This window comes from Anomalospiza imberbis, chromosome 3 (assembly GCF_031753505.1).
Source record: "Anomalospiza imberbis isolate Cuckoo-Finch-1a 21T00152 chromosome 3, ASM3175350v1, whole genome shotgun sequence".
Lineage (NCBI taxonomy): Eukaryota > Metazoa > Chordata > Aves > Passeriformes > Viduidae > Anomalospiza > Anomalospiza imberbis.
In genome coordinates, this window is record NC_089683.1 from 84,356,346 (window position 1) to 84,370,645 (window position 14,300).

The 14,300-nt window shown below is 33.2% G+C and overlaps 1 protein-coding gene across 1 annotated transcript in view; it reads left to right on the forward strand.

The window, feature by feature from the left end:
• The window catches only part of DNAH8 (dynein axonemal heavy chain 8), a 119,170-nt gene that overhangs the window by 4,252 nt on the left and 100,618 nt on the right, over window positions 1-14,300 (forward strand). Inside the window, exons 4-15 of the mRNA XM_068185484.1 lie at window positions 299-383; window positions 1,224-1,372; window positions 2,685-2,874; window positions 3,210-3,373; window positions 4,356-4,532; window positions 4,877-4,990; window positions 7,476-7,583; window positions 9,847-9,948; window positions 11,246-11,383; window positions 12,305-12,502; window positions 13,027-13,103; window positions 13,542-13,641. Coding sequence (XP_068041585.1) covers window positions 299-383; window positions 1,224-1,372; window positions 2,685-2,874; window positions 3,210-3,373; window positions 4,356-4,532; window positions 4,877-4,990; window positions 7,476-7,583; window positions 9,847-9,948; window positions 11,246-11,383; window positions 12,305-12,502; window positions 13,027-13,103; window positions 13,542-13,641 — 1,602 coding nt within the window. The remainder of the gene's footprint in view (window positions 1-298; window positions 384-1,223; window positions 1,373-2,684; window positions 2,875-3,209; window positions 3,374-4,355; window positions 4,533-4,876; window positions 4,991-7,475; window positions 7,584-9,846; window positions 9,949-11,245; window positions 11,384-12,304; window positions 12,503-13,026; window positions 13,104-13,541; window positions 13,642-14,300) is intronic.

The following is a 14,300-nucleotide window of genomic DNA, read 5'->3' on the forward strand; positions in this document are numbered from 1 at the left end:
CACACTCGTAAGAAATATACCATAACTAGAAGTGTATCCTTTGCCTCTGAAGAGGTGATGCATCTCCACTCATGCTTGCTAAACTTCTGACCTTCTTTTTTGATGAGGAGGAAGCAGGAGATCTCACTATCATGGCTGAGTCCTTCAGTTGGACACTTCCTATCTTCTCACAATATTTGAGGATAAGCATTGCGTGCCATCTAAACTTTAAACAGTATCATGGTCAAATTAGTTTTGCATGTCTTAAAGGCACATAAAAATATTTTGAGTAACACATATTCACTCTTTGATTTAACAGTTCGATGCCTTTGATTCCTTTTTTGCCAAGGGAGGAAAAAAATCATTGAAAATTTTCTATCAAGAAGGATATCCACGAGGAATAGGTAAATGTTTAGCAATAATAATACAGGCACATGTAACAGTGCATTCTATTGTTAATTTTGTTTGAGTTTTCGCAGACTAAAAACTGCTTTTGCTTGTTCAGAATTTTGCAGCCTTTTGCTCTGAGGACTGAAAATTCATATTTTAAATGCTTGCTTCAAGTCAAATTGTTTAGGAAAAAAAATCTTAATTTTAACCACTCCTGGAAGAAAAACTATGAAGTCTTAGCCTGAAGTACTGAATTGGTTGTGACTTTTTAATACATGAGTTTTGCCCATAGTTCATTACAAAGCACTTTCATAAAAGCTGTCTCTGAATTTTCACTTATTATAACTATTTGAAATTTTTCAGATTTCACATGCATGGTAGAGAATTAGAATGTTATGTCTGAAATCCCTAATGATTCACTAATTACTGCAAATATTGTTCTGTTACTTATTTACATTGAGCTATCAAATTGCATAGGAATATATCTACAGGGGACCTGAGGCCATCTCATAGTGTCTCTTTTCTCACTTAGACCTGACATATTTTTTGGTAGGACAAATGAAAATAAAGTACCTTAGTCACCAGCAAATTGTTTCAGAGCTATGGGCCTGAGCAAATTCCCTTTTCATTGCATTATAATGCACCCAAATAGGTTTGTAAGATACATGTTATACGTTTGGTGTAGTTTTCTAATTGTGTGATTAATTACAATTAAAAATTATACTGGTTTTTGTTCTCTGACAAAAGAAGAAAATAAATTATTTATACGTTCAATTTTATTTTCTTATATTGATTTTAAGCATTTTATAATACCCTCATTTTTAAAGAGTCATACCTATGAAATTCCTTTTCAGAGTGTGGTCGGGTAATTCCAGAAGTTGAAAAAGGAAGTAAAATCTTTCAATTTTATTTGGAGAGGACACCAGACAAGATCATAGGACTATGCTTATATTTTATTCGCTATAAGAATGACACGTCCATAAATGAAAAAACTATACATGAGGTACTCTGTCATATATTTAAAAAACGAAAAGCTTTAAAAGCAGCTATTTTTTTGTTTCATTATTTTTTTCACAGTTGTCACATAACTAAAGTTACTGGTAACTTTTTTGCTCTCCATTTGGGTAAACAACAAATAGCTGTATCTCTTCAGCAAATACTTGTGAATTTAGTCTTACAGGAGTCTTGTTAAAGAAATAAACATTAATTTCTCATTCTCCTTGATATTTTTCAACCAAAGCTGCTAAGTATAATTTAATTATGATCAAAATCCCTAAGCTACAAGGAAACACTGAGAAGACTTTATTGCAAATACCAGGAAACAAAAAGTTTACCCATACCGTTTTATGTGTTTTGATTAATCAAATACAAAATATACATTTATCCTGTGTGAATTATGTGGCATGAGATTTTCTGCTTTACAAGACAAATTCTTATATAAGTGTGGGCTTCATTGTTGTTCATAGCTACATGTCTTAGTATTTGGGCAGTGCTTAAGGGACTGTAAATTGATAAGAAATAGTTTCACATTTGTATATTGTAATTAATATTATTTCAAATTCTTCAGACAGAAAATCCATTATTATTTTACATGCTTTATATTTCATATTAAAATATTCCATTCCTTTTGAGAGCTAAGAAGGTGAAAGAGAAAAAAACACTATCAGAAGTAAGATACAAATTCTATCTTTATCAAGGGCCTCAGTGTTGGTCATAACTATTACTTTTCCATCAGATACCTTCCTAATTAATTCCAAATGCTGAAGGGATAAGGAAAGGAAATTTATATTCCAGGAAGTTTGTTACATGTTAATACTTGCTTATTTTAAGGACATTTAAAATACTGGAATATTAAAAATAGATCTTGTAAAGTTTTGTTTTGGAGAGTAGGAAAAAATTTAACTTGATTCAAAATAATATATGTTTAGTCAGATTATTGCTTTTATTAGAATTTCAGATAAGGACATTCAGAGAGTTTTTTGCTACTTTCAATTCATGAATTAGTACCTAATTGTGGGTGAGGGTGTTTTTCCACCATTTCAAAATTTCCAGACTCTGTGTGATAGACAAATAACTGATGTAAGAAAAGCATAACCAGACAACTTTTAAAAACTATATTAAATAATTATTAACTTCCCTTTTTTATTGAGAGTACTATCTTACAGGTGCACTGTAGGTGTGTTATGTAATGATTTTCTCTCCTTAAATTAAAGTTTTGTTTGGCATATTGGAGTGCTTTTATAAAAATAAGTTGAACTTATAATACTGTTTCTAGTGTAAGTTACTGCTTTGATAATAATATTTTTACACTGCAGGAAATTTCCTTTGGTGTTTTGGATGCCACTGATGGACTGCTACCTGGTATTAAAGATGTAATAGAAAAGGTTTTTCTCCCTGCTATCCTTGCAACAAGTAATTGGGGTAATTTAGGTCAGTCCAAAGAGGATACAAAAGACAAGCAGAATTTTGTGGAAACAATTAAGAAATATATTTCCTTTTTAGGAGGTAAGCATTGCATTTAGGAAACAAACTAGAGGAATTCTGCTTAAGTAATGCATAGATAAGGAACTTTTCACATTCTGCAACGAAAAATAAAATTATCCATTACTTGCATGATATATGCATGGGTGGACTATTTTCTTAAGAAAATAGTGGCACATTGCTTTTAAGGAGTATCACTGTACTCAAAATCAGATACTTCTGCTTTATGTGAGTGCAGTAAATTGCTATTGAAACAACACTGAGTGCAGATGTATATTTTCAAATTTAAATTGCTTTGACTGGTGGAAATTTATTTTAAAGTCTTAATTGGTTCTATATTGCAACTGCCTTTTTCTCAGGTGCTGCAGCATGCATTGAAGGAACAGTTGAGTTGAAAAAAATAGATCACATTAAATTTTCTGAACTCCAGACCTTTGATAAAATAACCGCAGCTGCTGACAATTATGACACAGTTTACCAGCTCGAGGAGGTACTTACGATATGGTATAGACAAATTGAACATGTAAGTTGCTGTTTTAACACATCAATTCAGCATGAATATGGATGATTATTTATAAATTATGTGTGAGACTTGCCTGAAATTTGCTAAAAGCTTCAGCTGCATCTCCACCCAAATTAAGAGAAGCGCTCTGCTTCTGTGCATAAGTGAAGTTAAGTAGATAGTCTTTATGCCTAGGAATTTGCAGTCTAGTGAGAATAAGAGTTTCTGAACACATAATTCACAAATAAGTGAATAAGAAGATAACGGAGGGTTGCAGGACTAATAACAGTAGTGATGACCATGTATGTATATAGAGCATACCTAATTGTACATCACCTGTTAAGTTTCTGCTGCGACTTGTGGTGGGAAATACTGCTCTTAGAAAGATTTTTGATCAGGCCTTATTTTGTCCTGTGTAAGTCTTGCATGGTAAGGTCTCAGTTATCCAAATACTAGTGTCTGAGACTTCCATGAAAAAGAGAGAATCCTTCATCAAAATATGAATCTGTGTAGACAGGGACATACTCTACTTATAAGGCATACTGTAGCTATTGTGTTTAGCTCTCAAGAGTAAAAATGTAAAAGACATGTAAAAAAAGGTGACTGCACATACATCAACATACAAATGGATAAATTTATGACTGATATCTAATACCTTTATTAAACTAGTTCTTGAAGTTCTGTACAAGTGAAATTACATTTGGTGCATTTCAATTCATAGGTTCTGGTTAAAGGCTTATCTGTATATGCTGATATTCACCCAGGATATGACAGCAATTGAACATATGCATTAATTGTCTTAATTTCAGTTTAAGAATATGATTAACTGCAATTCAGACTTAGAAAGCTTTTCCAAATGGGAACCATTTTCCTATGTCAGTAACTGCAAGCTTGTTCCTTTCTAAGTGAGTTTCCTCAAGAGCATTTATTCTCTATAATGACTTGTCTATTCGCTGTAGTAGGCATTTGATTCTTTTTTTTTTTTTTTCCAATTGAGTTGCAGGTTCTGACTGAGAGCAAACAGCTAAGGAGAGAAGCTAAGGATTCAGGTCCACTGATGGAACTGGAGAACTGGAAATACATGTCTGCTAAATTGAACTTTATTATTGAACAGATCAAAGGACAAAACTGTAATGCTGTTATCAATGTTCTGAAGGTTGCGCACTCTAAAATACTAAAGGTAATAATTTTTTTCTTTTTTATGCTGTTTTTTTATTATAAAGGTTATTGTTTGTTTGTTTTTATTTCATCTAAGAGAGGTTTGTTGAGGAGAATTAAAAGAGGAAAATTTAGATGTGTTGCTGGTGTGCTGAATGTATCCAGACAAATAAGACATTTCAGGGATGCAGCCAAAATGAACATAAAATACATTATATATGTAATAAATACAATAAATTAACTTTTATTGCCTGCTTTGGCAATGCCTCTTAAAAATTCATTTACCAAAGTTTACTTCTGTCAAGTGAGTACAAGTTAAATAGTTCACTATGTATGAAGTTTTTCACAGTACTCTTTTTCCACTAGTCATGGCAAGAATTAGATGGCAGAATCACAGATGCAGCAAATGAATCAAAGGATAATGTGAGATACCTAAGCACACTTGAAAAAGTTTGTCAGCCCCTTTATAGCACTGATGTTGTAAGTATGCCTTTCACCATTCTTTATGCATAGTTTAGGTATCTACATAGAAATCCCAGAGCAAAATAAAGTTTCCCTTTCTTATATTTACTTAAAAGTAATTTTTTAAAATTTACATTTTTAGTTTTCCTGATTTTTTTCTAAAAGCTTGTCAAACTAAATGTTGAAGCATTATTTTATGATCTATTTAGTAAAATATAGTATTTTGAAATATGTATTTATTAAATAACCATGCATACATATGATTGTCTAATAAGTCAGTCCTGCTGCTGGTATTATTTTTAAAGGCAATTAAACCAGCTACATATTTTGTAATAGAAAAATCTCCAAATATTTTCTTCCAAATAATTATCTCCAAATATGTCTTCCACTGAAAATATTGTATGTGTCAATGATCACGTAACTGTAACCAAAGTACCAAAATTTCAGTTATATAGAAAATAATGAAACCTTATGAGGTCCTAAATGGGCAAAACATTTTTAAAATAAAGAATACAGTATTATCTGCTTCTATTTGCAGAAGTACCTGCCAGTCAGAATTTAGACAATTGGTTGTCTGGGTACACCAATCAGTGCTAGTTCAAGATATTTGTTATTTGGCATAATAACCATGAATTATTATAAAGGTGTATTTTCCCAGCGATTGTTGCAGAATAGGATGAAAGGAGTAAATACCTTAGAAAAATACTGCTCATTCTCCTTTGTTTTTAAGTCCTTCACGTTTTGGTCCTATATGCCTCCAGCCGTCTGTCAGGAAGCGCTGCATTTCTTTTGAATCTCTGGCAGCTTAGGATCCTACTACAAATTGTAACTGAGGGCAAGCAAAAGGACTTTGCTATGACACAGAGGTCATACTGCGTGGAATAGTATAAGAAGCAAGTATGATTAGCGATGTAACTAAGCTGTTTATCTTCAGCTCTTCAAGGTATCACTAGAGGGTGCCAGGTACCAGGCCATAATGATGAACATCTACTTCATAGGTGTTAAGATAAAGTTCTTTGTATCATAAACAAAGACAGACATTAGTGGGTGCAAACCCGTTAAAGAGTTCATAATTTTACTAATACAAGATAGTTAATTAGAGTTCTTTGTTTAGTCTGGAACAATTTCGATACATGTGATTTTCTGTTTAATCACATGTTAACATGTGATTCTGTTTAACACGTTCCTGAGATCAAGTTAATTTAGGTAGGATTTTCTATTATATTCAGCTTAAAACAATGATTTCCAAGCTTAATATATCCTGTTTTAAACAGATCTTCATTCTGTGCAGAGTTGCATTTAGTATCTGGTATGGACAAGTCTTTTTTATATTAGTGAATAAGGAATGGAATAAGGAACACATGTGGATTTATGATGATATTTGGTGTGTGCATAAAATACGGCATTTAGTGTATGCAGTATCACACAGTGACATTTGTGCTGAAGTAGGTTAATATATGAAAATTCAGACTGAGCATTTAACTCAATGCTTTGAATCAGAGAAATTTCTACACAGTCCAGTATTAAGGGTTTTATTTTTTGTGAAGGATTGAAAAAGAAAACCTATAGACTCAGAATCTATTGATTCCATTTCAGAGGTTGTGTTGGTGATGAACAATATGGACACAGATGGTTGTTTTTATGCTGTATAGCATTATTTCACACTCTTGCTAAATGCAAATGCCTTCTATGTCTATTCACAGTATGAGTTTGAGTTTTTAACTCAATTTAATTACAGGAGCTTGTCTTCTCCATTGAGGGATGACAGCCAAAATTACTTTCTTGATGTTCTGAATTGCAACTTTGACAACTCCCTGATAATGTTAATGAATGTCTTATCTTTTCTTTTATTCCTTTTTTTCCCCAGCAAAATACTTTGGAGGTGTTTGAGCTACTGAGTATTTGTAGTGCCACAGTATGATTTTAATAATGTGAACATTGATTTCACAAAATATGTGAAAGATTTAGATGTGTGATATGATGTTTGTAGGAATTAGGTATTTGTTAATGAAACTAACATTGTGACAATTATTTAATGAGATTTCTGAAGTGTCTGAATGAAACATTTTATGTTAAGATTGTTATCACAATGAAAGTACATTAGCAGCCTTACCTGAAGGAAAACAAAAGCATCCATCACAGAAAATTGCTGTCAGAAAAATACTTCCTATTGAACCAAAAAATGCAACCTTTACATTTTGAATCAGTGTTCAATTTTGTTCATCAAAATAGGATATTAAAATTATTTTATCTTGTAACATCTTTAATCTGATTTCTTAGTCAATGATCAAACTTAACCATTCATTGTTCTTGTTAGTTGATGTTTGAAATCTTATTGAGCATGGTTAGTCTTTTTTAATAAGAAAGCTTTTGGTAAGATGCCATGACATTTTAAAGACTGATTCATCTGACTTAAGGAAATATGTAGTTTAGAAGTGACAATAGAATGTAAATATAGTTGCAAAAAATAGAAGTAATTTTTTTCATGAAACTCTGCTTTGAGGTATTAATGACACAGGGAATACCATACTTGATAAAGGCTGTACAAATGATTCACCGTGTTTCAAAATATTACAATACTTCTGAAAGAATTGCATCATTACTTATAAAGGTAAGTATATTAAACAAAATAGTAATTACAAAAATTGTGTGACTTTTCAGAAGAAAAATTTATTTTGTTTAAATCAGTAGAACATTTGTTTAAAAATGGTAGTAAATAGTGGGGTTCTGCATGGGAAAAGAAGAGAACTCTGTTGATCACAAGAGAATTAAACTTGGATTACAGGCTTCTCTTCTGAAAGGAGCTTTATTAATTGGTGGTTCATCAGTGTTAATTTTTTTATATTCTTGATTAATCTTCTAATCTGAATTAATCTGATCAGTTGTTTCATAAATCACAGAATCTGCAAAAGCTCTTTTTTCCTCAGCCTTGAAGGCAGATGGTCATCAATCTGACTAGGCTGTTCCTCCAAAAAGTGAGAAAGATAAAAGGTTCTTGTTTTATGAAGCAAATCATACCTTAAAAATTAATTGAATTCCAGATCATAAATTTTCCCTCCTTAAAGAGAAAATTATGACTGGCTATGTATTTATACCAATGTATTTTGCAGAATCCAGATATTCACTGCATGCAATGATGGTTTGTACAGTGGTTTTATAGCAAATAAATCCTTCCTAACTAAACTACACACCTGCAGTAAGCATTCAGGGGAAATTCACAGTAGACCCTCATTACACAGACACACGTTTTGGTTCTTTACACCACAAGGTTCGGCATAATTTTTTTTTTTTACATTTCAGTTTGAACTAGGATATTAAGAAGTATGTGCTCTTTTGAATCTCTATATATTCCTGGCTGTGGGTGTTTTCTATATATCACATTAGGTATATATTACCTGTCATATAATGGGTCTTTGTACGTTTCTATATTGACTCTTGCTACGGTCTATTATTTAATGTTTTAAGGGAGTGAGTATTTCACTACAGAGGCTAATAACAAACTGGTTATATGAAGCTGTGCTTGAAATGGCAAGGAAAAAATCTGTATTTTAATCCAGTGGTTTAAGGTCCCTATTTACTGTTTGTTTCCACTTAATGATCATCAGAAGTGACACTGCAGGTCCTATCTCCAACTTCATCAGTAATTTTCTTAAAGTTTGATGCTGCCTTTGGTATGGCAGTTTCCAGTCTTTTTCTGTTAGGAGTACTTAAGACCTGCTTTACAGTACTCTCATGTCAGTGTTGCGTTTTTCCCAACCTGGAAATGAAACTCGAGATCATTTTAGTAAGGAGGTGATGTAAAAGAGGATCTTTAATGAAGGCCTTCAGAGGCAGTTATGGAAAGATGTCTGCAAAAGCCCACCCCCTACAAGGGGGTGGAAATTAGCATATTTGGAAATTAGCATAACTAGGAAATTAGCATAATTGATAAAAAGCACCAATTAGGCGTACAAGTGGTGTTGCAGTTTTCCTGCAGGTCAAGCCCCTTCTCTCGAGCCTCCCCTTCAGCACTAGTTTTACTTTGTCCATGACAATGTATCTCAAAGAGTTGTTCTCAGTTTTGGTTCCCAGGAAGAATCAAGATAGCACAGAGCCTTGTACCTCCCAGGGCTTGGAGCCCTGGAATTTGTTTTGTTTTTCTGCTTAGGGAAAGGTCATGGAAAATTACTGGAAAAACTAGCTACTAATACAATAGGCAACAGAGTTACAAATATATGTGCAACGAATACAGAGAACGTATAAAAGAAAAAAGGCAAAACCCAAATGACATCATCAGGAGAATTGTTTTGAATTGTTCATATTATTTAATAGACAGAAAAATTGTCTACTTGTAGCTGTTCTCTGTGGTATATCTTCTGTATCTGCACGTACTCCTCTCTCTCCTTCTGTCATTACTAGCTTTGGATTTTTGTGGTTGAGAAGTAGAAGAATGTTTTCCCCTTTTTATAGCCACAGGAAATCAAGGTAAAGCCATACTGCTAGGATACAAAATTCTTTAAGAGCAGTCCTTAAATAAGTGCTGCAAACGTAAAGACAACAATGTAAGTGAAGAATAGTTGTAATTCAATTAATTCCTTTTGTTCTTGAATTTTGATTGATGACATTCTGTGTTTATGTATTGCTGAAATTATAGGACTTACAAACATGTCCTGGGACTTACATATACTTTTGGGAGTGTTCTCAGAGTTTTTATAGGGTGTTTGTTGTATATATTGCATATATTTTTTAGCCACTATTACTTCACAAATGAAATTTATTCCAAATCTGATAGTATTGATGTATGTATATGAAAATTTTATTAGATTTTGTGAAACAGGCAAATTTACTGTTAAGCTTAAAATTACTGTTAAAATTTTTTCATTTATCTGCCCTAGGTTACAAACCAAATGGTCACAACATTTAAAGCATACATTACAGATGCTGGCTTGAATCGAGTCTGGGATCAGGAGACACCAATAGTCATTGGAAAAATCAATGTTTGTATTTTAGCATATTATTATTTACATGTCAAACCTATCAATTACCTGTTTATATCATAAGGAAGTCCATATCAATATGTATCAAGTGCTTCACACTTCTTGGCTTCTTTTATTTCATGATGCTTTGAATGTTTTCCCAACTCTTAGCCCATGGGCATTGGTTGTAATTACAATAGCTTCATCTTTGACAGTGTGGTCTCTCACTGACCATGGAATTGGCATCTTTGCTTTATGTGCAACCAAGGAATTAATATTCCACATTTTTCCATCTTGAGGAAAAGGGACTATGGAGGAGGGTATAGCTCTGGTATGGTAACATCTTCCTCTACCCTGGAAAATCTGGTGTTTGAATAGACCCTGACTTTGTGACAGTAGTTTCTTTCCATACAAGATTTCCTTGGCATATCACGAAAAGTCAGTGTTAAGGTAGTCTTCCTCTTCTTTATCTGATGGTGACCTATTAAGAACAAATTAAGTGAATGCAATATGCTATGGCAAAATATGTGCAGCTGTGGGAATACTGGTTTCCAATGTTTACTTCATTTCCACCTCCTTTCTGGAACTTAGTTACTGAGTTCCTATATTCCCCAAAAGGCATTGAATACAGGAGAAGAATCACTTCCCTAGTCCTGCTGACCACACTATTGCTCATGGAGGCCAGGATGCCACTGGCCTTCTTGGCCATGTGAGCACACTGCTGGCTCATATTCAGTCTGCCATCAACCAGTACTCCCAGGTCCCTTTCTGCCTGGCCACTGTCCAGCCACTCTGTCCCCAGCCTGTAGTGCTGCAGGGGGTTGTTGTAGCCAAAGTGCAGTTGCACTGTGCAGAACACAGCATTTGGTCTTGTTAAATAAACACCAAATTGTTGGATTTGACTTATTTACCCAGCCTGTCCAGGTCCCTCTGCAGATTGACACTGACACCCACATCTGCAAATTGGCTGATGGTGGACTCAATCCCCTTATCCAGATCATCAGTGAAGATATTAAACAATACTGGCCCCAACACTGATCCCTGGGGACACCAGTAGTGACTGGCTGCCAACTGGACGCAGCACCATTCACCACCACTCTCTGGTTCACTGTGCTCTACTACTGCATGTACGTTCATACGTTGACAACACTTTCTTCAGATACTAAAAGAAAACCACTCTGTTTAAGTTGTTACCTGTTGACTGAAACCAGATTAAGTGCTAACTAACGGCTTTGGAATGTCAATAGGTTTGAGTACTCTAGTCCCTCACTCATAAGCATAGCATAATGAATATGGTATTTATTCCTTCACTTTTTAGGAATGCATATGTCTGTTGAGAGAATATCAGAAATGCTTCCATGAAGAGACTTTGGAAAATCTAGGAGGAAAGGCATTGGAAGTATCAGAAGTGTACATTTTTGGTAAAGCTGAAGCTTTTTGTAGGAGATTAGAAAAAGTGAGTATATTGGGTGCTATTGTTTTCAATAAAGAAGAAGCGTCTCTCCAAAGAACAGTTTACAAAGTGGATGTCTGCCAACATACATTCTCTTAATCATCCTTTAAAGGAGTCTGTAACTCTCTACTGAGAGAATATAGGCACTTCCACAGAGTAAGTCATCCCAATGATTGATGCTTTTACCTCACAATTGCCTTCTCAACTTGTCAATTTGTCACTTTTTGTGTGGAGAGAAATAACCTGATTGATCTAGACTCAGATCATTATTTTAAGAGGTTGAAAATTATGTGAAAAATAACACACTTTTGCTTTTTTTGAATCATATTAAAAACTCATGTTTACTACCAAACACAGTTCTTCAGATGATTCTGCTACTTGGTGTTATCTTAACATTTAGCTTGGTAATGCAGTGAAGGGATTTTAAACTAACATTCTTGGGCTGAAAAGATAATAGGTGCTTCTTGGTACAGAATAAGGTCAGACAAAGGATAAGACAATAATCATCACAAGGTATGAATTCTGTGAGTCTTTTATGTACTTTTTCATCACTCAATATACATACTAATCTGCAGGGTTGGGTTTTTTTATTCTTAGGTATATCTTTTTGACATAAGTTTGCCATATTTTAACTCCTTTTCCATATTATCCTATTGCATCTAGCAGTAAAACATAAAAACCTCTCTTTATCATTAAGAAAAACAAAGATTATTTTACTTTGTGTTGAGTTGTGGTGACAACTGATGTTGAAAACTGAATTAACCATACTTCGAGTATTGAAGATACTTGACTCAGAAACAACACATTTGTGAATGAAGTAGCCAGAGGAGTGGCTGTTGCATATTTTATTTTGCTCAGGTTTTAGTTTATAGAGGAAATAACAAAGAATTCATTATGAGCATTAATATAATATCTTTATTTCAGATAATGGAGATGATAGCCATAGAACAGAATTTTAATGCAATGACTCAGTGTGCAATTGAAGGTATAGATCTTATGGCAGTAAAATTTAAAAATATCTACCACATTTTTCAAAAGAAACCATATGACACTCTTGATCCACAAGTAACAGAATTTGATGTGGATTTTGTGAAATTCATATCAGAAGTTGAACGTTTAGAGGTAAGTAATATAATGACTTATTATAAATTACGGGGGAAAGAATCTATGGAACTGATTATCAGTGACTCTTTGGATTGCAAATAGGCTACATTGTTCTTCTAAACAGCAAGGAGTTTGTGTTTGTCTGGAGGGAGGCTTTTTCCATTCTTTCTCCTTTCAAAGGAAGGTGTAAAATATATCAAACAGTGCTCAAGGATGACTTTCACTCTGAAGTCAAAATGACAAAAATTATGAGACCTGAGAGAATGATCTATGTGGAAGTCATTTATTGACCTGAAGAAATGTGGTCAGATTTTGGGCAGAATAAATTTGTAACTAATTTGTTTATTTCATAGAATTGTATGACATTTTAGAGATTATTTGACTGAAACTAGCTATTTAATAATTATATTAAGCATGGCCTGATTAAGGCTGCTATTTTGTGCTTTAAGTAGTAACAATTGCAAATGCTATTATGTTAAGAAAATATCATCAAAGTACTATTCTCTGACCTGAAAACCCACACTGAATTATGTATTTTTTAGACACAGCTACAGACTTTTATGCGTACCTGTTTTCAGAAAATTTTGTCTTCCCAGAATTCACTTCAGTTACTTCAAAGGTATTGGCAACTATGTTTTAAAATATTTTAAAGTAACTTGAAATTACTGATTAGCACAATTTAAACAGCCCAGCAAATTTTAGAACAAAAGGCCTAATTGAGAACTTTTCATTGCCGGTATTTTGGACCACATAATCATGATAAAATATATGTTTTATCTTTCTTATGGGAATTAATGTATCCTTTTTCTTAATTTCATATTTTTATACACAAGAGGAAAGCCTAAAGGAAAAACCTAAAACACACTAAGCAACAACAACCACCAGGGCAGAAAATTTCAACTCGTTTAAACTTCCTGAAAGAAAAATGTTTTCCAGATTCAAAAGCATTTCCTAGATTTTTGCTTATTTCACTTTATGTAATGTTCATATACCCCAAAATAAATTAAAACAGTTATTATTTTAGAAATGTCATTTTGGGTACCAATTTTATATACAGGTTTCAAAATCTGAATATGCCATGCCTTCAAGAAGAAACTGCACGTACAGTTAGTTGTATTCTTCAACATTATGTAGCAGAACTCGAAGCTACTAAAAAGGTATTTAATTTCCTTTCAGTAAGTTGTGAACATCATGTTAAAATAGGAGCAAGCATTTTAATAGGAATAATTTTTATTTATTCTGCCTATTTCACTAATTTACTCCCAATTCTTAATTTATCCTACTTCTGTTTTCCTGTTACAGAAAACAGGCCTTAGTGGGTGGGCAACAAAATATGCACAACTCCTCTTGAAGGCAAATTTGTCATCACAATTTTACTTTATAAACCAAAATATTTTATGTTATTCCTTCATCAATTAAATTTAAAGAAGCATATTCTTTTATGGCTATGTCCATTGCTTGCACGTACCTTTTGTTTTTTTTTTCTTAAATGAGGCTTCCACAGTTAATTTGGATTTATAAGTAGTTATTATCAAATGATGTGGCAGCATAAAATACATGTAAAATGTAGGTGAATTGCATTTATGTTCATTATTAAGTAATTTTCATGATTTCTGTAGTGCACCCTGACTGAAGTATAAATGAGAATTAAGTTCTGGGAACTGCTCATATCACTTGACTGTAAACTTTTACTTTGCCCATAAAATAAACATCTGCATCAGAACTAGATGTCCAAACTCCGTTTCTACTCAAGAAAGAAAAAATTATTCTAGAGTGAGTTAATCTGATCAATTGTATATGGTGTCCTGAAGATTTA